At 48.7% G+C, this 25,846-nt stretch overlaps 1 protein-coding gene, 4 non-coding genes and 1 pseudogene across 5 annotated transcripts; all 6 read right to left on the reverse strand.

Moving 5' to 3' along the window:
- Positions 1-4,231: 4,231 nt before the first annotated feature.
- LOC120914609 lies at positions 4,232-10,430 on the reverse strand. Its single transcript, XM_040325292.1, has 3 exons — positions 9,440-10,430; positions 5,939-6,906; positions 4,232-4,249 (listed from the first exon to the last, which is right to left on the reverse strand). Exons 1-3 carry the CDS (start codon positions 10,428-10,430, stop codon positions 4,232-4,234), a joined length of 1,977 nt encoding a protein of 658 aa, XP_040181226.1.
- A 1,959-nt stretch (positions 10,431-12,389) lies between these two features.
- On the reverse strand, positions 12,390-12,520 carry LOC120914675 (annotated as a pseudogene).
- A 4,836-nt stretch (positions 12,521-17,356) lies between these two features.
- LOC120914772 lies at positions 17,357-17,467 on the reverse strand. The gene has a single exon (XR_005743779.1). It is a non-coding gene; the product is annotated as a U5 spliceosomal RNA (small nuclear RNA).
- A 334-nt stretch (positions 17,468-17,801) lies between these two features.
- LOC120914768 lies at positions 17,802-17,912 on the reverse strand. The gene has a single exon (XR_005743776.1). It is a non-coding gene; the product is annotated as a U5 spliceosomal RNA (small nuclear RNA).
- Positions 17,913-21,650: 3,738 nt separating this feature from the next.
- Positions 21,651-21,761, reverse strand: LOC120914773. Its single transcript, XR_005743780.1, has one exon. It is a non-coding gene; the product is annotated as a U5 spliceosomal RNA (small nuclear RNA).
- A 3,733-nt stretch (positions 21,762-25,494) lies between these two features.
- LOC120914774 lies at positions 25,495-25,605 on the reverse strand. Its single transcript, XR_005743781.1, has one exon. It is a non-coding gene; the product is annotated as a U5 spliceosomal RNA (small nuclear RNA).
- Positions 25,606-25,846: the final 241 nt, after the last annotated feature.

The raw sequence follows: 25,846 nt of genomic DNA on the forward strand, positions 1-25,846 counted from the left end.
CACAATTTATTTGCTAGAAAATTACATAGAACCCCAAAACATTATATATGCGGAGTATTGGGGTATTGCGGAGTATTTGGGTATTGCAGAGTATTGGGGTATTGGGGGTATTGCAGAGTATTGGGGTATTGCAGAGTATTTGGGTATTGGGGGTATTGCAGAGTATTGGGGTATTGCAGAGTATCGCGTAGGGTATTGGGGTATTGCAGAGTATTGCGCAGGGTATTGGGGTATTGCAGAGTATCGGGGTATTGCAGAGTATCGGGGTATTGCAGAGTATGGGGTATTGCAGAGTATCGGGGTATTGCAGAGTATCGGGGTATTGCAGAGTATCGGGGTATTGCAGAGTAACGGGGTATTGCAGAGTATCGGGGTATTGCAGAGTAACGGGGTATTGCAGAGTAACGGGGTATGGCAGAGTAACGGGGTATGGCAGAGTAACGGGGTATGGCAGAGTAACGGCTAATGGCAGAGTATGGGGTATGGCAGAGTATGGGGTATGGCAGAGTATGGGGTATGGCAGAGTATGGGGTATGGCAGAGTATTGCGCAGGGAGGGATGGCAGAGTATGGGGTATGGCAGAGAATTGCGCAGGGAGGGATGGCAGAGTATGGGGTATGGCAGAGTATTGCGCAGGGAGGGATGGCAGAGTATGGGGTATGGCAGAGTATTGCGCAGGGAGGGATGGCAGAGTATGGGGTATGGCAGAGTATTGCGCAGGGAGGGATGGCAGAGTATGGGGTATGGCAGAGTATTGCGCAGGGAGGGATGGCAGAGTACGGTGTATGGCAGAGTATTGCGCAGGGAGGGATGGCAGAGTATTGATGGTACTGCAGAGTATTGCGCAGGGAGGAATGGCAGAGTATGGGGTATTGCAGAGTATTGATGGTACTGCAGAGTATTGCGCAGGGAGGGATGGCAGAGTATGGGGTATTGCAGAGTATTGATGGTACTGCAGAGTATTGCGCAGGGAGGGATGGCTGGATCTGTGACTGCAGTTGTCACAGATCCAGCCCACAGCAGCTGCTGACACCCCGCGCTCCCCCCCCTCCTCTCCTCTCGCACTGTACCGAACGGTACAGAGAGGAGAGGGAGGAACCGGCGTCATCAAATGACGCCGGTTTGTTTACAAGTGATCGCTCCGTCATTTGACGGAGCGATCACGTGGTAAACAGCCGCGATTCGTGGCAATTTACCGTGATCCGTGATGCGCCGGGTCTTCTAGACCCGGCGAGCACGGACACTTCCGCGAGCGCGCCCCAGGGGACGCGCAAACGCGGAAGTGCACGAGGACGTCCCAGGGACGTCCTGTCACAGTAACTCGACCGCGCTGTAGCAGTATTTTTGCTATAGCGCGGTCGGCAAGAGGTTAAAGACAAGGCAAACTTTGTGAAGTATTTTTCATTTTTAATTCATTTCATGTTACCATTGCTTTATGTCTTCTTCGGCATTTTTTGTAAATATTTTATTGCATTGTTTTTAATGTTTTTCTGTTCTTTTATTCAAATGAAATTAAAAAAAATTAAGCTGAATCTTAGAATGATTTAATCAATAAAAAAATATCATCTTGCCTCTTTGAAGAAAGGTACCATTTGTAAACTCTGTGGCATTCCTCTCTGGGTGTGGCTGCAAGCACTACAAATCTTCTTTTAGGTGAGAACGACAAATTCAGGTGCTGCGAAAACCGTTTGTTTCTATTAAATCAGGTGGTGGTGGCTTTAGTGTGGATGTAAAGTGGTTAATGGTGTAGTTACCCTTTACCAATGACTCTCACTCACTGGTGCTTAAATTCTTTCCCCAGAGCAGGAATATCCCTGCACAGGTTGGGATTTTAGAGTGAAACCATTATATTTTTCTACCCCGTGATTTTAGGATTTTCAATGATTTTGTTTGGTGGAACCGTTATTCTTAGAGGAAATATTTATTCCGGCCTTCAATATTTCATGGTCTGTGCTGTACATAAATATTATTATGAACCTGCAGCCCAAAAAACTCTACTTTTCTGTTTTTGACCTTAGCACAATGGCAATATTTAAGTTTATTTTGCAAAGCAAATATACAAAAATCAAATACTTTTGACAGGGTACATTCTCTGTACTGCGACGCAGCGCATAAATACACTACATATCAATACAGTTGCAAGCATTCAATTAAATTACATTCATTCAACCCATTCTGCGGTATGATGCCTGATGTGTTGCGCAGAGTTGTTTAACCCCGAAACATCACATCGTGCATGACGCCGCATTACCCTGAAAACAGTAGTTCAAAAAAAACGTGTCAAGAAATGTCAATGTCAGGGGGAAATCTTTAGACGTCCTCTTCCTCCTTAAAGTCTATCAAGGTATAGTCTCTCAGCAGACTGAGGGTCAGCCTGCGACAGTCCTCAATGGACATCCTCTGCCGGTGGTGTACGCGGCGGTTCCTGGCATACCATAAAGCGTCTTTAAAACAACACAGCACCCGCCAGGCACTGTCAATGTCCTCCTGTGAATGAGTTCCACAGAAGAGTCCGTTTAACACACCAAAGTGTGTAATAGCAGTCTGTGGTACAAAGTCTTTAAGTTCAGGTTCCAAGGCCGTCAACAGGCCCTGTGCAAAGGGGCACTCCCAGAAAACATGATATGATGTTTCCTCCTGGATGATGCAAAAGGGGCAGTGCCTGTATCTGCACAGGTTTCTGACATGCAAGAATGTCCTGAGTAGCAATCCCCCTTGGATTGCCATCCATGCCTGATCTTTGTGCCTGTTGATGAGTCTCTTTGAAGAAACATTCCTCCAAACCACTTTGCAAGTGGCTGAAGGGAGGCCTGGAATCGACTCCAAGATGTCCGATGCTCTGATCAACTTGTAGATAGTTTTGGCTTCCACAAGTCGGGCTTAACTCCATGCAGTCCCAGCTCCTTGATGAACTTGAAAGTATCCAAGTAATACCATGGAGCATCCCAGTTGTAGGGGATGGAACTGTCCCATTTGTCCCATCCAAGAGACTTCCAAAGAGGCAGGAGGAAAAAACGGGACATGGAGTTACCGCCAGAGTCCACAGTTCTGTCAACCAAAGTCCTGCGGATGCAGTTACAGGCAAAGAACACCCTCAGTAATGTGGCGATGTCAGGCACGCCCTTACCGCCCTTGAGAGGTTCCTTGAACATAACAGTCCGCTTTACTCTGTCCATTTTGGAGCCCCAGATGAAGTGAAACACCGCCCTGGTGATGGCCTTGCAGGTGTTGTCCCGGGGGGGGCCAGGCCTGGGCGAGGTACTGCAACACAGGGAGAATCTCGCTGCGGAGTACCAGTGTTTTCCCTTCGATGGTAAGTACTCTGTTGCTCCAAAGTCCAAACTTCTGTCTCATCTTAGCCAGTCTTTCCTCCCAGGACTTCAGGGCTGCGCCCTCCGCTCCAAACCAGACTCCAAGAATTTTGATGACATCCGCTTTGAGGCTGAACGGTATGGGTGCAGAAGAAGGCAGAAACCACTTTCCGAAGAGCATGACTTCCGACTTCCTGCAGTTGACCTTTGCCCCCGAAGCTTGGCCGAAGTCCTCGCACGTCTGGACGAGTGTGTCGATGGAGCGCTGGTCGGCACAGAACACCGTCACGTCATCCATGTAGAGCGAGCACTTGACCTCCCGTCTTTCCGGTCCTGGTGCGGTAATCCCTCTGATCTCTGGGTTCCGTCTGATGCTTTGGGCGAATAGCTCTATACAGCAAACAAAAAGCAGAGGTGAGAGAGGGCAGCCTTGTCTGACCCCCGAGAGAACCTCGAAGGGGTCAGTTTTCCAACCATTTACCAGCACCAAACTACAAATGTCTTTATACATTACATTCACATACGAACAAAACAGTTCCCCAAGACCAAGCCTGCGCAGGGTTCTGCACATGAACTCATGGGAGACACGGTCAAAGGCCTTCTCCTGGTCAAGACTGACCAGGGCCGCATGCACACGGCGGTCCTGGATGTACTGGACCGTGTCCCTGACAAGCGCGAGGCTGTCTGCAATCCTTCTGCCAGGAATGCCACAAGTTTGATCCGGGTGGATGATCTGTCCGATGACAGATTTCAGCCTGTTGGCCAAAACCTTGGCGAGGATTTTGTAGTCCACGTTCAAAAGAGAGATCGGACGCCAATGTTTCAGGTCCGAAGCACAATGGCTCCTGCTAGCACAAGAACCTTTTGAACAAATAGTAAAATAGCTATTACACAATTTCTACAAGCGTTGAGCAGAAGACTTATTTTCCATTCAACCCCTGCAAGTTATGGAGATTGACATTTAAGCAACATTCTAATAAAATGTATGTTATAGATATATTTTTAATATAGAATATCAATAGATACTCTCTAGCAATTAAAATATGTATGTTTCATTTAAAAATACAGCAATATTTATTGTTATAAGCCAACAAATTATCCAGAATCTTACTGAGTAATCTTATTGAGTCATATGCAAATTTGTTTCTCTGATTGGCCCAGCAGGAAAGGGGGCGGGAACTAATAGCCAAGCTCTTGAAAGCAAAGTGCTACCTGCATATCTCCTAAACTCACAAGTCAGCGGCAAACAGAGTCAGATTTAAAGACAAGGCAAACTTTGTGAAGTATTTTTCATTTTTAATTCATTTCATGTTACCATTGCTTTATGTCTTCTTCGGCATTTTTTGAAAATATTTTATTGCATTGTTTTTAATGTTTTTCTGTTCTTTTATTCAAATGAAATTAAAAAAAATTAAGCTGAATCTTAGAATGATTTAATCAATAAAAAAATATCATCTTGCCTCTTTGAAGAAAGGTACCATTTGTAAACTCTGTGGCATTCCTCTCTGGGTGTGGCTGCAAGCACTACAAATCTTCTTTTAGGTGAGAACGACAAATTCAGGTGCTGCGAAAACCGTTTGTTTCTATTAAATCAGGTGGTGGTGGCTTTAGTGTGGATGTAAAGGGGTTAATGGTGTAGTTACCCTTTACCAATGACTCTCACTCACTGGTGCTTAAATTCTTTCCCCAGAGCAGGAATATCCCTGCACAGGTTGGGATTTTAGAGTGAAACCATTATATTTTTCTACCCCGTGATTTTAGGATTTTCAATGATTTTGTTTGGTGGAACCGTTATTCTTAGAGGAAATATTTATTCCGGCCTTCAATATTTCATGGTCTGTGCTGTACATAAATATTATTATGAACCTGCAGCCCAAAAAACTCTACTTTTCTGTTTTTGACCTTAGCACAATGGCAATATTTAAGTTTATTTTGCAAAGCAAATATACAAAAATCAAATACTTTTGACAGGGTACATTCTCTGTACTGCGACGCAGCGCATAAATACACTACATCTCAATACAGTTGCAAGCATTCAATTAAATTACATTCATTCAACCCATTCTGCGGTATGATGCCTGATGTGTTGCGCAGAGTTGTTTAACCCCGAAACATCACATCGTGCATGACGCCGCATTACCCTGAAAACAGTAGTTCAAAAAAGCGTGTCAAGAAATGTCAATGTCAGGGGGAAGGGGAAATCTTTAGACGTCCTCTTCCTCCTTAAAGTCTATCAAGGTATAGTCTCTCAGCAGACTGAGGGTCAGTCTGCGACAGTCCTCAATGGACATCCTCTGCCGGTGGTGTACGCGGCGGTTCCTGGCGTACCATAAAGCGTCTTTAAAGCAACACAGCACCCGCCAGGCACTGTCAATGTCCTCCTGTGAATGAGTTCCACAGAAGAGTCCGTTTAACACACCAAAGTGTGTAATAGCAGTCTGTGGTACAAAGTCTTTAAGTTCCGGTTCCAAGGCCGTCAACAGGCCCTGTGCAAAGGGGCACTCCCAGAAAACATGGTAAGATGTTTCCTCCAGGATGATGCAAAAGGGGCAGTGCCTGTATCTGCACAGGTTTCTGGCATGCAAGAATGTCCTGAGTAGCAATCCCCCTTGGATTGCCATCCATGCCTGATCTTTGTGCCTGTTGATGAGTCTCTTTGAAGAAACATTCCTCCAAACCACTTTGCAAGTGGCTGAAGGGAGGCCTGGAATCGACTCCAAGATGTCCGATGCTCTGATCAACTTGTAGATAGTTTTTGGCTTCCACAAGTCGGGCTTAACTCCATGCAGTCCCAGCTCCTTGATGAACTTGAAAGTATCCAAGTAATACCATGGAGCATCCCAGTTGTAGGGGATGGAACTGTCCCATTTGTCCCATCCAAGAGACTTCCAAAGAGGCAGGAGGAAAAAACGGGACATGGAGTTACCGCCAGAGTCCACAGTTCTCTCAACCAAAGTCCTGCGGATGCAGTTACAGGCAAAGAACACCCTCAGTAATGTGGCGATGTCAGGCACGCCCTTACCGCCCTTGAGAGGTTCCTTGAACATAACAGTCCTTTTTACTCTGTCCATTTTGGAGCCCCAGATGAAGTGAAACACCGCCCTGGTGATGGCCTTGCAGGTGTTGTCCCGGGGGGGCCAGGCCTGGGCGAGGTACTGCAACACAGGGAGAATCTCACTGCGGAGTACCAGTGTTTTCCCTTCGATGGTAAGTACTCTGTTGCTCCAAAGTCCAAACTTCTGTCTCATCTTAGCCAGTCTTTCCTCCCAGGACTTCAGGGCTGCGCCCTCCGCTCCAAACCAGACTCCAAGAATTTTGATGAAATCCGCTTTGAGGCTGAACGGTATGGGTGCAGAAGAAGGCAGGAACCACTTTCCGAAGAGCATGACTTCCGACTTCCCGCAGTTGACCTTTGCCCCTGAAGCTTGGCCGAAGTCTTCGCACGTCTGGACGAGGGTGTCGATGGAGCGCTGGTCGGCACAGAACACCGTCACGTCATCCATGTAGAGCGAGCACTTGACCTCCCGTCTTTCCGGTCCTGGTGCGGTAATCCCTCTGATCTCTGGGTTCCGTCTGATGCTTTGGGCGAATAGCTCTATACAGCAAACAAAAAGCAGAGGTGAGAGAGGGCAGCCTTGTCTGACCCCCGAGAGAACCTCAAAGGGGTCAGTTTTCCAACCATTTACCAGCACCAAACTACAAATGTCTTTATACATTACATTCACATACGAACAAAACAGTTCCCCAAGACCAAGCCTGCGCAGGGTTCTACACATGAACTCATGGGAGACACGGTCAAAGGCCTTCTCCTGGTCAAGACTGACCAGGGCCGCATGCACACGGCGGTCCTGGATGTACTGGACCGTGTCCCTGACAAGCGCGAGGCTGTCTGCAATCCTTCTGCCAGGAATGCCACAAGTTTGATCCGGGTGGATGATCTGTCCGATGACAGATTTCAGCCTGTTGGCCAAAACCTTGGCGAGGATTTTGTAGTCCACGTTCAAAAGAGAGATCGGACGCCAATGTTTCAGGTCCGATCTCTCCCCTTTGCGCTTATACAAAATCGTGATCATCCCCTCTCTCAGTGAAGGAGGCATTCTGCCCTCCACCACCATCTCCTCGTACAGCTCGAGCAGGTCCGGGCCCACGAGGTCCCACAGGGCTACATAGAGCTCAACTGGGAGACCATCGCAGCCCGGGGTCCTGCCCCGCCTAAAGGATTTAGCGGCAGAGTGCAGCTCCTCCAACACCAGGGGGGCGTTGACGGTCGATGAACCTGCAGGATCAATTTGGTTAGTGATACCTGACAGGAACCTGTCGGCTGCCTCCGAGTCCGTTTCTTTCGGGGAGTAGAGGTTGGTGTAGTAGTCTTCAACTACTTGCATTACAGCCTCCTTCCCCTTCTGGAGAGTTCCGGTCTCGTCACGCAGTTCAGACAAGGGGGTGTGTCCTGAATGGAGTTTCCTGAAAAAGAAAGAGTTACACTTCTCACCTTTCTCAAGATTCTCCACCTTGGCACGGAAGACAATGTGCCTGGATTCTTCCTCAAAGTACCCTTTCAGGTTCTTCTTGGTGTCCTCCAGGTCCTGCCTAACGTCCCAGCCGCAGTGGTGAAGGTCCTGCAGGGACTGCAACTCACGCTGCAGTCTCCTGAGTTCCTTCTTCCTTGCACACACTTGCTGTCGTCCCCTTGCCTGAAAGAAGCTGCGCAGCTTAACTTTCACAACCTCCCACCAATCACTTACCTTTCCGAAGAATCTCTTTTCCTCCGTCCAAGAGGCATAGGCCTCCCGGAGTTCCCCCATCAATTCCTCATTTTCCAGCAGGGTGGTATTCAGCTTCCAGGAACCTGGTCCGTGAGCAAAGCTCTCGCCCAGTTCACCCCGAAAGTGAATGGCCCTGTGGTCAGAGAAAAAGCAGGGGATCATGGAGAACTCACGATGCTTGACTGCTCTTGAAGTGAGCACGAAGTCAATCCTGGAACGCACAGATCCATCGGGTCGGCACCATGAATAATTCACGGTACCTTGCCCTATGGATCCCACGGCGTCCCGTAAGGATGCCTCCGAGATCATCTCCTTGAGCAGTTTAGAAGTAGCATCAAGTTTTGCGTATATGCTAGAACTGCGCCCATCCTCCTCTATCGGACAGTTAAAATCACCGCCGATCACTACTGCTCTGGTGGTGACAAGTTGCATCCGCAGGGTCTGGAAAAGTTCCAGGCGCGCATTCGTATCTGGGGGGGCGTACACGTTGATGAGCCTAATTGGCTCTCCCGCCCACGAGCCGTCTATGACCAAAAGACGGCCACAGACAAGCTCATGGATGGAGTCAACCGTGAAGCGTCCCCCCCTGATAAGAATGGCTACCCCTGCATTCCTGCAATTGCCACCCCCGGACCAGTAGGAGGGACCGAGGGTCCACTGAGAGGTCAGATGACTGTACCTTCTCAAAGGAGGAAGACCGCACTCCTGGAGCATGTAAACATCACTCTGATGAGTTGAGAGAAAAGTCAGCGCCGTTCGCATTCTAGAGGTATCCTTGATACTCCTCACATTAATGGAAAAGATTGAGATCTCAGCCATAATGAAAAAGGGGTATGAGGTCTAGTTAGCAAGGGGCCGAACTTACCTCCCCGAAGGGGGCGGGTGGCTCCTCCATCTCCACAGCTGCCTGTTCTGGGTTCTGGGTTATGCCCAGTTCCTCCAGGACTTCCTCAACTATCTCTCTGAAGTTGGCGGTGGGGATAGGCACATAGTCGGCCATAATCTCCTCCTCGCCTTCCTCACCTGCAGACTCCAGGTCCTCCACTACTTGCCCTGGTCCAGCGCTTTCGTGCTGGACCCCGTTGGGCCGTTTGGTGGAGGTGGCGGGTTGTTCTGCCAGTGGGCTCACAGTTTTCCGTTTTCGGCCTACTGTTTGGCCACTGGCAGGGGTGGAAGGGGGGAGGGCGGGGAAGTCCTCCATGGAGGACAGGTCTGGGGTGGGCGGTGGGGCAGGAAGGGTCTCCTCTGAGCCAGAGGGGGTGGGTGGGGGTGTGCCAGAGGAGGGGACAGAGGAGGGGACAGGGACGGGGACAGGGGCAAGGACAGGGACGAGGACAGGGGCTGGGGCAGGGGTATACTTACCTGTGGCCTTCCGAGGCTCTTTTGGTTTGCTTTCGGTCGGCTTCTTCCCAGAGCTGGAGGCTGGTTTACCCTGGATCAGGGCTCCAGCATAGGTCCGGGTCCTTTGGGGGCAGTGCCTGAAGGTGTGCTCTGGCAATCCGCAGAGGTTGCAGGCTTTGGGCCTAGGACAGTCCTTGGTCTCGTGGCCTGTAACCCGACAGATCTTGCAAGCAAGTTCTGTACACTCCTTTCCCATGTGTCCGGGACGGCCACATCTGTTGCAGTTGTAGGGTATCCCGGAGTAGAAAAGGTGTCCTGCAGATGATCCTAGCGAGAAGCACGCCTGCAGGTGCTGTAAGTCCCCCGAACGGTCTTTCCTGAGCTTGCATAGCACAGACCACTTCCCTATCCAGAAGCCGTTGACATCAAGGATTCGGACTGGGTCCTTTACCACGGTGCAAAACCTCTGTAGGTAGGTGGTTATGTCTCTGCTTTGGGTGTGGGGGTTCCGCATGGCCACCGTCACCCACTTCTCGTCCTGTGTTATAGGGCAGTTTGCAACGAACTTCCAAAAAGGGGATTCAGGGCCACTGGTCTTTACCATCTCCCAATATCTTCTGCAGACTTGGAACGACCCAAAGGTGATGTAGAAGATCCCTCTTGCGAAGGACTGCACCAAAAGCGTCTCCGCTTTGCTGAAGCCCTGCTCCAGGATCATCTTCTTTCCGAAGATCTCCGAGGTCATGTCAGGGACTCTTCCGTTCACCTCTTTCAGCTGCAGCACGACCGTCTGCTTCATCCAGGGCTCCAAGGTTGGCAGCCCGTCTGCAGGCAGTTTCGGCTTCGCTGGTCTCGGTTGGCTGGCGCCGGCCGGGATGGAGGTGGAGGTTGAGGCAGAGACATTCTCGGGGGCCTCGGAGGAAGTGGCTGGGGCAGGGCTCTTCCTCATCATCTCTTCGGTCTCCTTCGTCTCATCGGTCACTTTTTCAGTCTTCTTCTCGCTTTTCCCCATCTTCGAGAAGTCTGGAAGTCGCTTCAGGAGTTCTTCGGCGGCTTCCTTCCTTGTTCCTCGACGTCTTCGCTCTTAGCCTTTACAAAGGCTCTTGCATCTACTGCCCGAAGGTAGTAATGCGGATCTCTTCATTTTTTTTTTTTAAAAGCCTATGGCGTGTGAACACACCCAAAAAACTCCACCCGGTGCAGAAAAAATGTGCACACACATAAAGAGTGTTCACAAAAACGTGCAGACGGGTGCAACGTCAAGTGGTCCTCCTGTGAAGAGGGACCCAAACCCTAATCCCCCGGGGCGTTAGGCTCCAGACGGGGACTGAGGTACTGTGGTCCGAGCAACCGAAGCCGACACGGACCCAACTTCCTCGGAGGGACTGCCGAAACAAAACCCTCCCAGTACTAGGTGGGGCTCCCCCGAAGGGAGACCCCATGAGAGCAGGCGAACTAAGCCAGAAGGCCATGTCCACCCACTCCCAAGACGTTCAGGGCTGGCCCGAGGACCCGCACCCTACTAATCACACAGTGACAAAACGTGCACAACAAAAAAAGACAAAAAAGTGACAAACACAGGCTTAAATAAAATAAAGTGGGGGAAGGGATAGTGGAGAGGAGAGTGAAAGAAGTGGCCATTGTGGTGAAACAATGACCAGGCCCTCCGGCCAGGAATAAAAAATTCCTCCGGTCCTAGCCAAAAGGCCCGGCCCAGGAGGCAGGTGCTAAAAAAAGCGTGTATCTGGTGCAGTGACCGTGGTATCTTAAATCAATGTGTCCCTCACAAACAGTGATCTTCAGATACCCCTGGACTGCCACTCCAGGGGCACATGCACCATAGGCTTTTCGTTCCATATCCGACCCCCCGACCGGCCAGTGCAGCCCTCCACCCCTGCCAGCCAACCTGGCGGATTTGCACGGTCCTACTCTTCATTTTTTTTCTGTTGAAAAGCCTGTGGCGTGCAAAACACAACCCAAAAACTCCACCCGGTGCAGGGAAAAATGTGCACACACATAAAGAGTGACATCACAAAAAACTGCGACGGGTGCATACGTCAGTGGTCCTCCGAAAAGGACCCGTCTCTGATCCCCCGGGGCGTTAGGCTCCTGGCAGGGAAAAGAGTAAACTGTGGTCCATACAGCCGAAGCCATATGGACCCATCTTGGTCCAAGCAGCCGAAGCCACAAGGACCCAACATCCTCGGAGGGACTGCCGAAACAGAACCCTCCTCGGTGAGGCTCCCCCGAAGGGAGACCCCATGAGAGCCGGTGAACCTAACCAGAAGGCCGAGTCCACCAACTCCCAAGACTTTCAGAGACCGGCCCGAGGACCAGCACCCTACTCGCCACACATAAAGTGCAAGCACCAACAAAAAGAGTGACAAACAAAACAACACACGGGGTAAAATAATAAAAGAAAGTGGGGAAAAGGAAGATGGGAAGGTGAGGAAAGTGACCAATGTGAAATACATTGGCCGGCCCTCCGGCCAGGATAAAAATTCCACTGGTCCTAGCCAAAAGGCCCGGCCCAAGCGGCAGGTGTGAAAAGTGTGTTGTGGAGATCAGTGACCTGAAGGTGCCACACGATGAGTGCCCCTCAAACACTCGTGCAATGTATGGCACCCCTGGACTGCCACTCCAGGGGCACAATCTCCACGGGCTTTTCAACGGTCCCTAGCCCCCGGTCCGGACCGGCAGCACCCTTCCCAGCCAGGAAGGTGGGAGAAGAGGTTGGGGAGAGCCTACTGACGCAGACTCCACCCACAACCCCTATCTCTCCCACCTAATCACATTCTGGAAGTACTACCCGCTCCATCCCGGTTAAAGGAGAAGCAAGGGTTCCCTCCAGAACAACTGACTGGGGCAGTTACCACCAAATCCAGGCCAACGGCCAGGGACCCGGCCTCTTGGCTTCGACCTCATGCCTCTCTGTCCAAATCAGAAGGCTTCCACCTCCACACCAACAGGCTTAGCGTCCGCCGACTGCCATCCCTTTCCCCCTGCCACAGGGTACCGGGGACAGTCAGCTTAGCACCACCTATTGGCAACTGATAAGAACAGATACTACACTTGATCTTAGCCAAAAGGCCGAGAAGCGATCCTACTCTTCATCTCGATTTGTTCGTTCTGAAGAGAAACCAGAGTGTAAATTTCTACAAGCGTTGAGCAGAAGACTTATTTTCCATTCAACCCCTGCAAGTTATGGAGATTGACATTTAAGCAACATTCTAATAAAATGTATGTTATAGATATATTTTTAATATAGAATATCAATAGATACTCTCTAGCAATTAAAATATGTATCTTTCATTTAAAAATACAGCAATATTTATTGTTATAAGCCAACAAATTATCCAGAATCTTACTGAGTAATCTTATTGAGTCATATGCAAATTTGTTTCTCTGATTGGCCCAGCAGGAAAGGGGGCGGGAACTAATAGCCAAGCTCTTGAAAGCAAAGTGCTACCTGCATATCTCCTAAACTCACAAGTCAGCGGCAAACAGAGTCAGATTTAAAGACAAGGCAAACTTTGTGAAGTATTTTTCATTTTTAATTCATTTCATGTTACCATTGCTTTATGTCTTCTTCGGCATTTTTTGTAAATATTTTATTGCATTGTTTTTAATGTTTTTCTGTTCTTTTATTCAAATGAAATTAAAAAAAATTAAGCTGAATCTTAGAACGATTTAATCAATAAAAAAATATCATCTTGCTCTTTGAAGAAAGGTACCATTTGTAAACTCTGTGGCATTCCTCTCTGGGTGTGGCTGCAAGCACTACAAATCTTCTTTTAGGTGAGAACGACAAATTCAGGTGCTGCGAAAACCGTTTGTTTCTATTAAATCAGGTGGTGGTGGCTTTAGTGTGGATGTAAAGGGGTTAATGGTGTAGTTACCCTTTACCAATGACTCTCACTCACTGGTGCTTAAATTCTTTCCCCAGAGCAGGAATATCCCTGCACAGGTTGGGATTTTAGAGTGAAACCATTATATTTTTCTACCCCGTGATTTTAGGATTTTCAATGATTTTGTTTGGTGGAACCGTTATTCTTAGAGGAAATATTTATTCCGGCCTTCAATATTTCATGGTCTGTGCTGTACATAAATATTATTATGAACCTGCAGCCCAAAAAACTCTACTTTTCTGTTTTTGACCTTAGCACAATGGCAATATTTAAGTTTATTTTGCAAAGCAAATATACAAAAATCAAATACTTTTGACAGGGTACATTCTCTGTACTGCGACGCAGCGCATAAATACACTACATATCAATACAGTTGCAAGCATACAATTAAATTACATTCATTCAACCCATTCTGCGGTATGATGCCTGATGTGTTGCGCAGAGTTGTGAAAAACCCGAAACATCACATCGTGCATGACGCCGCATTACCCTGAAAACAGTAGTTCAAAAAAAGCGTGTCAAGAAATGTCAATGTCAGGGGGAAGGGGAAATCTTCAGACGTCCTCTTCCTCCTTAAAGTCCCTCAAGGTATAGTCTCTCAGCAGACTGAGGGTCAGTCTGCGACAGTCCTCAATGGACATCCTCTGCCGGTGGTGTACGCGGCGGTTCCTGGCGTACCATAAAGCGTCTTTAAAGCAACACAGCACCCGCCAGGCACTGTCAATGTCCTCCTGTGAATGAGTTCCACAGAAGAGTCCGTTTAACACACCAAAGTGTGTAATAGCAGTCTGTGGTACAAAGTCTTTAAGTTCAGGTTCCAAGGCCGTCAACAGGCCCTGTGCAAAGGGGCACTCCCAGAAAACATGATGAGATGTTTCCTCCTGGATGATGCAAAAGGGGCAGTGCGTGTATCTGCCCAGGTGTCTGGCATGCAAGAATGTCCTGAGCAGCAATCCCCCTTGGATTGCCATCCATGCCTGATCTTTGTGCCTGTTGGTGAGTCTCTTTGAAGAAACATTTCTCCAGACCACTTTGCAAGTGGCTGAAGGGAGGCCTGGAATAGACTCCAAGATGTCCGATGCTCTGATCAACTTGTAGATAGTTTTTGGCTTCCACAAGTCGGGCTTAACTCCATGCAGCCCCAGCTCCTTGATGAACTTGAAAGTATCCAAGTAATACCATGGAGCATCCCAGTTGTAGGGGATGGAACTGTCCCATTTGTCCCATCCAAGAGACTTCCAAAGAGGCAGGAGGAAAAAACGGGACATGGAGTTACCGCCAGAGTCCACAGTTCTGTCAACCAAAGTCCTGCGGATGCAGTTACAGGCAAAGAACACCCTCAGTAATGTGGCGATGTCAGGCACGCCCTTACCGCCCTTGAGAGGTTCCTTGAACATAACAGTCCGCTTTACTCTGTCCATTTTGGAGCCCCAGATGAAGTGAAACACCGCCCTGGTGATGGCCTTGCAGGTGTTGTCCCGGGGGGGCCAGGCCTGGGCGAGGTACTGCAACACAGGGAGAATCTCGCTGCGGAGTACCAGTGTTTTCCCTTCGATGGTAAGTACTCTGTTGCTCCAAAGTCCAAACTTCTGTCTCATCTTAGCCAGTCTTTCCTCCCAGGACTTCAGGGCTGCGCCCTCCGCTCCAAACCAGACTCCAAGAATTTTGATGAAATCCGCTTTGAGGCTGAACGGTATGGGTGCAGAAGAAGGCAGGAACCACTTTCCGAAGAGCATGACTTCCGACTTCCCGCAGTTGACCTTTGCCCCCGAAGCTTGGCCGAAGTCCTCGCACGTCTGGACGAGTGTGTCGATGGAGCGCTGGTCGGCACAGAACACCGTCACGTCATCCATGTAGAGCGAGCACTTGACCTCCCGTCTTTCCGGTCCTGGTGCGGTAATCCCTCTGATCTCCGGGTTCCGTCTGATGCTTTGGGCGAATAGCTCTATACAGCAAACAAAAAGCAGAGGTGAGAGAGGGCAGCCTTGTCTGACCCCCGAGAGAACCTCGAAGGGGTCAGTTTTCCAACCATTTACCAGCACCAAACTACAAATGTCTTTATACATTACATTCACATACGAACAAAACAGTTCCCCAAGACCAAGCCTGCGCAGGGTTCTGCACATGAACTCATGGGAGACACGGTCAAAGGCCTTCTCCTGGTCAAGACTGACCAGGGCCGCATGCACACGGCGGTCCTGGATGTACTGGACCGTGTCCCTGACAAGCGCGAGGCTGTCTGCAATCCTTCTGCCAGGAATGCCACAAGTTTGATCCGGGTGGATGATCTGTCCGATGACAGATTTCAGCCTGTTGGCCAAAACCTTGGCGAGGATTTTGTAGTCCACGTTCAAAAGAGAGATCGGACGCCAATGTTTCAGGTCCGATCTCTCCCCTTTGCGCTTATACAAAATCGTGATCATCCCCTCTCTCAGTGAAGGAGGCATTCTACCCTCCACCACCATCTCCTCGTACAGCTCGAGCAGGTCCGGGCCCACGAGGTCCCACAGGGCTACATAGAGCTCAACTGGGAGACCATCGCAGCCCGGGGTCCTGCCCCGCCTAAAGGATTTAGCGGCAGAGTGCAGCTCCTCCAACACCAGGGGGGCGTTGACGGTCGATGAACCTGCAGGATCAATTTGGTTAGTGATACCTGACAGGAACCTGTCGGCTGCCTCCGAGTCCGTTTCTTTCGGGGAGTAGAGGTTGGTGTAGTAGTCTTCAACTACTTGCATTACAGCCTCCTTCCCCTTCTGGAGAGTTCCGGTCTCGTCACGCAGTTCAGACAAGGGAGTGTGTCCTGAATGGAGTTTCCTGAAAAGAAAGAGTTACACTTCTCACCTTTCTCAAGATTCTCCACCTTTGCACGGAAGACAATGTGCCTGGATTCTTCCTCAAAGTACCCTTTCAGGTTCTTCTTGGTGTCCTCCAGGTCCTGACTAACGTCCCAGCCGCAGTGGTGAAGGTCCTGCAGGGACTGCAACTCACGTTGCAGTCTCCTGAGTTCCTTCTTCCTTGCACACACTTGCTGTCGTCCCCTTGCCTGAAAGAAGCTGCGCAGCTTAACTTTCACAACCTCCCACCAATCACTTACCTTTCCGAAGAATCTCTTTTCCTCCGTCCAAGAGGCATAGGCCTCCCGGAGTTCCCCCATCAATTCCTCATTTTCCAGCAGGGTGGTATTCAGCTTCCAGGAACCTGGTCCGTGAGCAAAGCTCTCGCCCAGTTCACCCCGAAAGTGAATGGCCCTGTGGTCAGAGAAAAAGCAGGGGATCATGCACTGCCCCTTTTGCATCATCCAGGAGGAAACATCTTATCATGTTTTCTGGGAGTGCCCCTTTGCACAGGGCCTGTTGACGGCCTTGGAACCTGAACTTAAAGACTTTGTACCACAGACTGCTATTACACACTTTGGTGTGTTAAACAGACTCTTCTGTGGAACTCATTCACAGGAGGACATTGACAGTGCCTGGCGGGTGCTGTGTTGCTTTAAAGACGCTTTATGGTACGCCAGGAACCGCCGCGTACACCACCGGCAGAGGATGTCCATTGAGGACTGTCGCAGACTGACCCTCAGTCTGCTGAGAGACTATACCTTGATAGACTTTAAGGAGGAAGAGGACGTCTGAAGATTTCCCCTTCCCCCTGACATTGACATTTCTTGACACGTTTTTTTTTTTTAACTACTGTTTTCAGGGTAATGCGGCGTCATGCACGATGTGATTTTTCTGGATCTCACAACTCTGCGCAACACATCAGGCATCATACCGCAGAATGGGTTGAATGAATGTAATTTAATTGAATGCTTGCAACTGTATTGATATGTAGTGTATTTATGCGCTGCGTCGCAGTTAATAGAAAGAAGGAAATGGTGAGGAAACCATTAAAATGAGCACACAAATCATTTTACAGAATTTTAAATTTACTATCGCTACTTATACATACTTTTTTTATAACATTGTAGCAATCTACATTCATGTTTCCTTCTTTCTATTAATTTAATCTTTTTCTATCTTTCACCAGTATAATTAGCCTGATCAGTGACCAGGCCTCAAAAAATTGTTGAAAACTCATAGTTGTTCCTCTCCACGGAAATCTTTAGTAAAAGGCAATATTTAAGTTTATTTTGCAAAGCAAATATACAAAAATCAAATACTTTTGACAGGGTACATTCTCTGTACTGCGACGCAGCGCATAAATACACTACATATCAATACAGTTGCAAGCATACAATTAAATTACATTCATTCAACCCATTCTGCGGTATGATGCCTGATGTGTTGCGCAGAGTTGTTTAACCCCGAAACATCACATCGTGCATGACGCCGCATTACCCTGTTCTAAAAAAGTATATCTAAGTAGCGATAATAAATTTTAAATTCTGTAAAACGATTTTTGTGCTCATTTTAATGGTTTCCTCACCATTTCCTTCTTTCTCTAAATGTAATCCTTTTCTATTTTTCACCAGTATAATTAGCCTGGTCAGTGACCAGGCCTCAAAAAATTGTTGAAAACTCATAGTTGTTCCTCTCCACGGAAATCTTTAGTAAAAGGCAATATTTAAGTTTATTTTGCAAAGCAAATATACAAAAATCAAATACTTTTGACAGGGTACATTCTCTGTACTGCGACGCAGCGCATAAATACACTACGTATCAATACAGTTGCAAGCATTCAATTAAATTACATTCATTCAACCCATTCTGCGGTATGATGCCTGATGTGTTGCGCAGAGTTGTTTAACCCCGAAACATCACATCGTGCATGACGCCGCATTACCCTGAAAACAGTAGTTCAAAAAAAAAAAAACGTGTCAAGAAATGTCAATGTCAGGGGGAAGGGGAAATCTTTAGACGTCCTCTTCCTCCTTAAAGTCTATCAAGGTATAGTCTCTCAGCAGACTGAGGGTCAGTCTGCGACAGTCCTCAATGGACATCCTCTGCCGGTGGTGTACGCGGCGGTTCCTGGCGTACCATAAAGCGTCTTTAAAACAACACAGCACCCGCCAGGCACTGTCAATGTCCTCCTGTGAATGAGTTCCACAGAAGAGTCCGTTTAACACACCAAAGTGTGTAATAGCAGTCTGTGGTACAAAGTCTTTAAGTTCAGGTTCCAAGGCCGTCAACAGGCCCTGTGCAAAGGGGCACTCCCAGAAAACATGATACGATGTTTCCTCCTGGATGATGCAAAAGGGGCAGTGCCTGTATCTGCACAGGTTTCTGGCATGCAAGAATGTCCTGAGTAGCAATCCCCCTTGGATTGCCATCCATGCCTGATCTTTGTGCCTGTTGATGAGTCTCTTTGAAGAAACATTCCTCCAGACCACTTTGCAAGTGGCTGAAGGGAGGCCTGGAATCGACTCCAAGATGTCCGATGCTCTGATCAACTTGTAGATAGTTTTTGGCTTCCACAAGTCGGGCTTAACTCCATGCAGTCCCCAGCTCCTTGATGAACTTGAAAGTATCCAAGTAATACCATGGAGCGTCCCAGTTGTAGGGGATGGAACTGTCCCATTTGTCCCATCCAAGAGACTTCCAAAGAGGCAGGAGGAAAAAACGGGACATGGAGTTACCGCCAGAGTCCACAGTTCTGTCAACCAAAGTCCTGCGGATGCAGTTACAGGCAAAGAACACCCTCAGTAATGTGGCGATGTCAGGCACGCCCTTACCGCCCTTGAGAGGTTCCTTGAACATAACAGTCCGCTTTACTCTGTCCATTTTGGAGCCCCAGATGAAGTGAAAACACCGCCCTGGTGATGGCCTTGCAGGTGTTGTCCCGGGGGGGCCAGGCCTGGGCGAGGTACTGCAACACAGGGAGAATCTCGCTGCGGAGTACCAGTGTTTTCCCTTCGATGGTAAGTACTCTGTTGCTCCAAAGTCCAAACTTCTGTCTCATCTTAGCCAGTCTTTCCTCCCAGGACTTCAGGGCTGCGCCCTCCGCTCCAAACCAGACTCCAAGAATTTTGATGAAATCCGCTTTGAGGCTGAACGGTATGGGTGCAGAAGAAGGCAGGAACCACTTTCCGAAGAGCATGACTTCCGACTTCCCGCAGTTGACCTTTGCCCCCGAAGCTTGGCCGAAGTCCTCGCACGTCTGGACGAGTGTGTCGATGGAGCGCTGGTCGGCACAGAACACCGTCACGTCATCCATGTAGAGCGAGCACTTGACCTCCCGTCTTTCCGGTCCTGGTGCGGTAATCCCTCTGATCTCTGGGTTCCGTCTGATGCTTTGGGCGAATAGCTCTATACAGCAAACAAAAAGCAGAGAGAGAGGGCAGCCTTGTCTGACCCCCGAGAGAACCTCGAAGGGGTCAGTTTTCCAACCATTTACCAGCACCAAACTACAAATGTCTTTATACATTACATTCACATACGAACAAAACAGTTCCCCAAGACCAAGCCTGCGCAGGGTTCTGCACATGAACTCATGGGAGACACGGTCAAAGGACTTCTCCTGGTCAAGACTGACCAGGGCCGCATGCACACGGCGGTCCTGGATGTACTGGACCGTGTCCCTGACAAGCGCGAGGCTGTCTGCAATCTTTCTGCCAGGAATGCCACAAGTTTGATCCGGGTGGATGATCTGTCCGATGACAGATTTCAGCCTGTTGGCCAAAACCTTGGCGAGGATTTTGTAGTCCACGTTCAAAAGAGAGATCGGACGCCAATGTTTCAGGTCCGATCTCTCCCCTTTGCGCTTATACAAAATCGTGATCATCCCCTCTCTCAGTGAAGGAGGCATTCTACCCTCCACCACCATCTCCTCGTACAGCTCGAGCAGGTCCGGGCCCACGAGGTCCCACAGGGCTACATAGAGCTCAACTGGGAGACCATCGCAGCCCGGGGTCCTGCCCCGCCTAAAGGATTTAGCGGCAGAGTGCAGCTCCTCCAACACCAGGGGGGCGTTGACGGTCGATGAACCTGCAGGATCAATTTGGTTAGTGATACCTGACAGGAACCTGTCGGCTGCCTCCGAGTCCGTTTCTTTCGGGAGTAGAGGTTGGTGTAGTAGTCTTCAACTACTTGCATTACAGCCTCCTTCCCCTTCTGGAGAGTTCCGGTCTCGTCACGCAGTTCAGACAAGGGAGTGTGTCCTGAATGGAGTTTCCTGAAAAAGAAAGAGTTACACTTCTCACCTTTCTCAAGATTCTCCACCTTGGCACGGAAGACAATGTGCCTGGATTCTTCCTCAAAGTACCCTTTCAGGTTCTTCTTGGTGTCCTCCAGGTCCTGCCTAACGTCCCAGCCGCAGTGGTGAAGGTCCTGCAGGGACTGCAACTCACGTTGCAGTCTCCTGAGTTCCTTCTTCCTTGCACACACTTGCTGTCGTCCCCTTGCCTGAAAGAAGCTGCGCAGCTTAACTTTCACAACCTCCCACCAATCACTTACCTTTCCGAAGAATCTCTTTTCCTCCGTCCAAGAGGCATAGGCCTCCCGGAGTTCCCCCATCAATTCCTCATTTTCCAGCAGGGTGGTATTCAGCTTCCAGGAACCTGGTCCGTGAGCAAAGCTCTCGCCCAGTTCACCCCGAAAGTGAATGGCCCTGTGGTCAGAGAAAAAGCAGGGGATCATGCACTGCCCCTTTTGCATCATCCAGGAGGAAACATCTTATCATGTTTTCTGGGAGTGCCCCTTTGCACAGGGCCTGTTGACGGCCTTGGAACCTGAACTTAAAGACTTTGTACCACAGACTGCTATTACACACTTTGGTGTGTTAAACAGACTCTTCTGTGGAACTCATTCACAGGAGGACATTGACAGTGCCTGGCGGGTGCTGTGTTGCTTTAAAGACGCTTTATGGTACGCCAGGAACCGCCGCGTACACCACCGGCAGAGGATGTCCATTGAGGACTGTCGCAGACTGACCCTCAGTCTGCTGAGAGACTATACCTTGATAGACTTTAAGGAGGAAGAGGACGTCTGAAGATTTCCCCTTCCCCCTGACATTGACATTTCTTGACACGTTTTTTTTTTTTAACTACTGTTTTCAGGGTAATGCGGCGTCATGCACGATGTGATTTTTCTGGATCTCACAACTCTGCGCAACACATCAGGCATCATACCGCAGAATGGGTTGAATGAATGTAATTTAATTGAATGCTTGCAACTGTATTGATATGTAGTGTATTTATGCGCTGCGTCGCAGTTAATAGAAAGAAGGAAATGGTGAGGAAACCATTAAAATGAGCACACAAATCATTTTACAGAATTTTAAATTTACTATCGCTACTTATACATACTTTTTTTATAACATTGTAGCAATCTACATTCATGTTTCCTTCTTTCTATTAATTTAATCTTTTTCTATCTTTCACCAGTATAATTAGCCTGATCAGTGACCAGGCCTCAAAAAATTGTTGAAAACTCATAGTTGTTCCTCTCCACGGAAATCTTTAGTAAAAGGCAATATTTAAGTTTATTTTGCAAAGCAAATATACAAAAATCAAATACTTTTGACAGGGTACATTCTCTGTACTGCGACGCAGCGCATAAATACACTACATATCAATACAGTTGCAAGCATTCAATTAAATTACATTCATTCAACCCATTCTGCGGTATGATGCCTGATGTGTTGCGCAGAGTTGTTTAACCCCGAAACATCACATCGTGCATGACGCCGCATTACCCTGAAAACAGTAGTTCAAAAAAGCGTGTCAAGAAATGTCAATGTCAGGGGGAAGGGGAAATCTTTAGACGTCCTCTTCCTCCTTAAAGTCTATCAAGGTATAGTCTCTCAGCAGACTGAGGGTCAGTCTGCGACAGTCCTCAATGGACATCCTCTGCCGGTGGTGTACGCGGCGGTTCCTGGCGTACCATAAAGCGTCTTTAAAACAACACAGCACCCGCCAGGCACTGTCAATGTCCTCCTGTGAATGAGTTCCACAGAAGAGTCCGTTTAACACACCAAAGTGTGTAATAGCAGTCTGTGGTACAAAGTCTTTAAGTTCAGGTTCCAAGGCCGTCAACAGGCCCTGTGCAAAGGGGCACTCCCAGAAAACATGATAAGAAGTTTCCTCCTGGATGATGCAAAAGGGGCAGTGCCTGTATCTGCACAGGTTTCTGGCATGCAAGAATGTCCTGAGTAGCAATCCCCCTTGGATTGCCATCCATGCCTGATCTTTGTGCCTGTTGATGAGTCTCTTTGAAGAAACATTCCTCCAAACCACTTTGCAAGTGGCTGAAGGGAGGCCTGGGATCGACTCCAAGATGTCCGATGCTCTGATCAACTTGTAGATAGTTTTTGGCTTCCACAAGTCAGGCTTAACTCCATGCAGCCCCAGCTCCTTGATGAACTTGAAGGTATCCAAGTAATACCATGGAGCGTCCCAGTTGTAGGGGATGGAACTGTCCCATTTGTCCCATCCAAGAGACTTCCAAAGAGGCAGGAGGAAAAAACGGGACATGGAGTTACCGCCAGAGACCACAGTTCTGTCAACCAAAGTCCTGCGGATGCAGTTACAGGCAAAGAACACCCTCAGTAATGTGGCGATGTCAGGCACGCCCTTACCGCCCTTGAGAGGTTCCTTGAACATAACAGTCCGCTTTACTCTGTCCATTTTGGAGCCCCAGATGAAGTGAAACACCGCCCTGGTGATGGCCTTGCAGGTGTTGTCCCGGGGGGGCCAGGCCTGGGCGAGGTACTGCAACACAGGGAGAATCTCGCTGCGGAGTACCAGTGTTTTCCCTTCGATGGTAAGTACTCTGTTGCTCCAAAGTCCAAACTTCTGTCTCATCTTAGCCAGTCTTTCCTCCCAGGACTTCAGGGCTGCGCCCTCCGCTCCAAACCAGACTCCAAGAATTTTGATGAAATCCGCTTTGAGGCTGAACGGTATGGGTGCAGAAGAAGGCAGGAACCACTTTCCGAAGAGCATGACTTCCGACTTCCCGCAGTTGACCTTTGCCCCCGAAGCTTGGCCGAAGTCCTCGCACGTCTGGACGAGTGTGTCGATGGAGCGCTGGTCGGCACAGAACACCGTCACGTCATCCATGTAGAGCGAGCACTTGACCTCCCGTCTTTCCGGTCCTGGTGCGGTAATCCCTCTGATCTCTGGGTTCCGTCTGATGCTTTGGGCGAATAGCTCTATACAGCAAACAAAAAGCAGAGGTGAGAGAGGGCAGCCTTGTCTGACCCCCGAGAGAACCTCGAAGGGGTCAGTTTTCCAACCATTTACCAGCACCAAACTACAAATGTCTTTATACATTACATTCACATACGAACAAAACAGTTCCCCAAGACCAAGCCTGCGCAGGGTTCTGCACATGAACTCATGGGAGACACGGTCAAAGGACTTCTCCTGGTCAAGACTGACCAGGGCCGCATGCACACGGCGGTCCTGGATGTACTGGACCGTGTCCCTGACAAGCGCGAGGCTGTCTGCAATCTTTCTGCCAGGAATGCCACAAGTTTGATCCGGGTGGATGATCTGTCCGATGACAGATTTCAGCCTGTTGGCCAAAACCTTGGCGAGGATTTTGTAGTCCACGTTCAAAAGAGAGATCGGACGCCAATGTTTCAGGTCCGATCTCTCCCCTTTGCGCTTATACAAAATCGTGATCATCCCCTCTCTCAGTGAAGGAGGCATTCTACCCTCCACCACCATCTCCTCGTACAGCTCGAGCAGGTCCGGGCCCACGAGGTCCCACAGGGCTACATAGAGCTCAACTGGGAGACCATCGCAGCCCGGGGTCCTGCCCCGCCTAAAGGATTTAGCGGCAGAGTGCAGCTCCTCCAACACCAGGGGGGCGTTGACGGTCGATGAACCTGCAGGATCAATTTGGTTAGTGATACCTGACAGGAACCTGTCGGCTGCCTCCGAGTCCGTTTCTTTCGTGGAGTAGAGTTGGTGTAGTAGTCTTCAACTACTTGCATTACAGCCTCCTTCCCCTTCTGGAGAGTTCCGGTCTCGTCACGCAGTTCAGACAAGGGAGTGTGTCCTGAATGGAGTTTCCTGAAAAAGAAAGAGTTACACTTCTCACCTTTCTCAAGATTCTCCACCTTGGCACGGAAGACAATGTGCCTGGATTCTTCCTCAAAGTACCCTTTCAGGCTCTTCTTGGTGTCCTCCAGGTCCTGCCTAACGTCCCAGCCGCAGTGGTGAAGGTCCTGCAGGGACTGCAACTCACGTTGCAGTCTCCTGAGTTCCTTCTTCCTTGCACACACTTGCTGTCGTCCCCTTGCCTGAAAGAAGCTGCGCAGCTTAACTTTCACAACCTCCCACCAATCACTTACCTTTCCGAAGAATCTCTTTTCCTCCGTCCAAGAGGCATAGGCCTCCCGGAGTTCCCCCATCAATTCCTCATTTTCCAGCAGGGTGGTATTCAGCTTCCAGGAACCTGGTCCGTGAGCAAAGCTCTCGCCCAGTTCACCCCGAAAGTGAATGGCCCTGTGGTCAGAGAAAAAGCAGGGGATCATGCACTGCCCCTTTTGCATCATCCAGGAGGAAACATCTTATCATGTTTTCTGGGAGTGCCCCTTTGCACAGGGCCTGTTGACGGCCTTGGAACCTGAACTTAAAGACTTTGTACCACAGACTGCTATTACACACTTTGGTGTGTTAAACAGACTCTTCTGTGGAACTCATTCACAGGAGGACATTGACAGTGCCTGGCGGGTGCTGTGTTGCTTTAAAGACGCTTTATGGTACGCCAGGAACCGCCGCGTACACCACCGGCAGAGGATGTCCATTGAGGACTGTCGCAGACTGACCCTCAGTCTGCTGAGAGACTATACCTTGATAGACTTTAAGGAGGAAGAGGACGTCTGAAGATTTCCCCTTCCCCCTGACATTGACATTTCTTGACACGTTTTTTTTTTTTAACTACTGTTTTCAGGGTAATGCGGCGTCATGCACGATGTGATTTTTCTGGATCTCACAACTCTGCGCAACACATCAGGCATCATACCGCAGAATGGGTTGAATGAATGTAATTTAATTGAATGCTTGCAACTGTATTGATATGTAGTGTATTTATGCGCTGCGTCGCAGTTAATAGAAAGAAGGAAATGGTGAGGAAACCATTAAAATGAGCACACAAATCATTTTACAGAATTTTAAATTTACTATCGCTACTTATACATACTTTTTTTATAACATTGTAGCAATCTACATTCATGTTTCCTTCTTTCTATTAATTTAATCTTTTTCTATCTTTCACCAGTATAATTAGCCTGATCAGTGACCAGGCCTCAAAAAATTGTTGAAAACTCATAGTTGTTCCTCTCCACGGAAATCTTTAGTAAAAGGCAATATTTAAGTTTATTTTGCAAAGCAAATATACAAAAATCAAATACTTTTGACAGGGTACATTCTCTGTACTGCGACGCAGCGCATAAATACACTACATATCAATACAGTTGCAAGCATACAATTAAATTACATTCATTCAACCCATTCTGCGGTATGATGCCTGATGTGTTGCGCAGAGTTGTTTAACCCCGAAACATCACATCGTGCATGACGCCGCATTACCCTGTTCTAAAAAAGTATATCTAAGTAGCGATAATAAATTTTAAATTC

Source organism: Rana temporaria, chromosome 9 (assembly GCF_905171775.1).
Source record: "Rana temporaria chromosome 9, aRanTem1.1, whole genome shotgun sequence".
In the NCBI taxonomy this organism is placed as follows: Eukaryota; Metazoa; Chordata; class Amphibia; order Anura; family Ranidae; genus Rana; species Rana temporaria.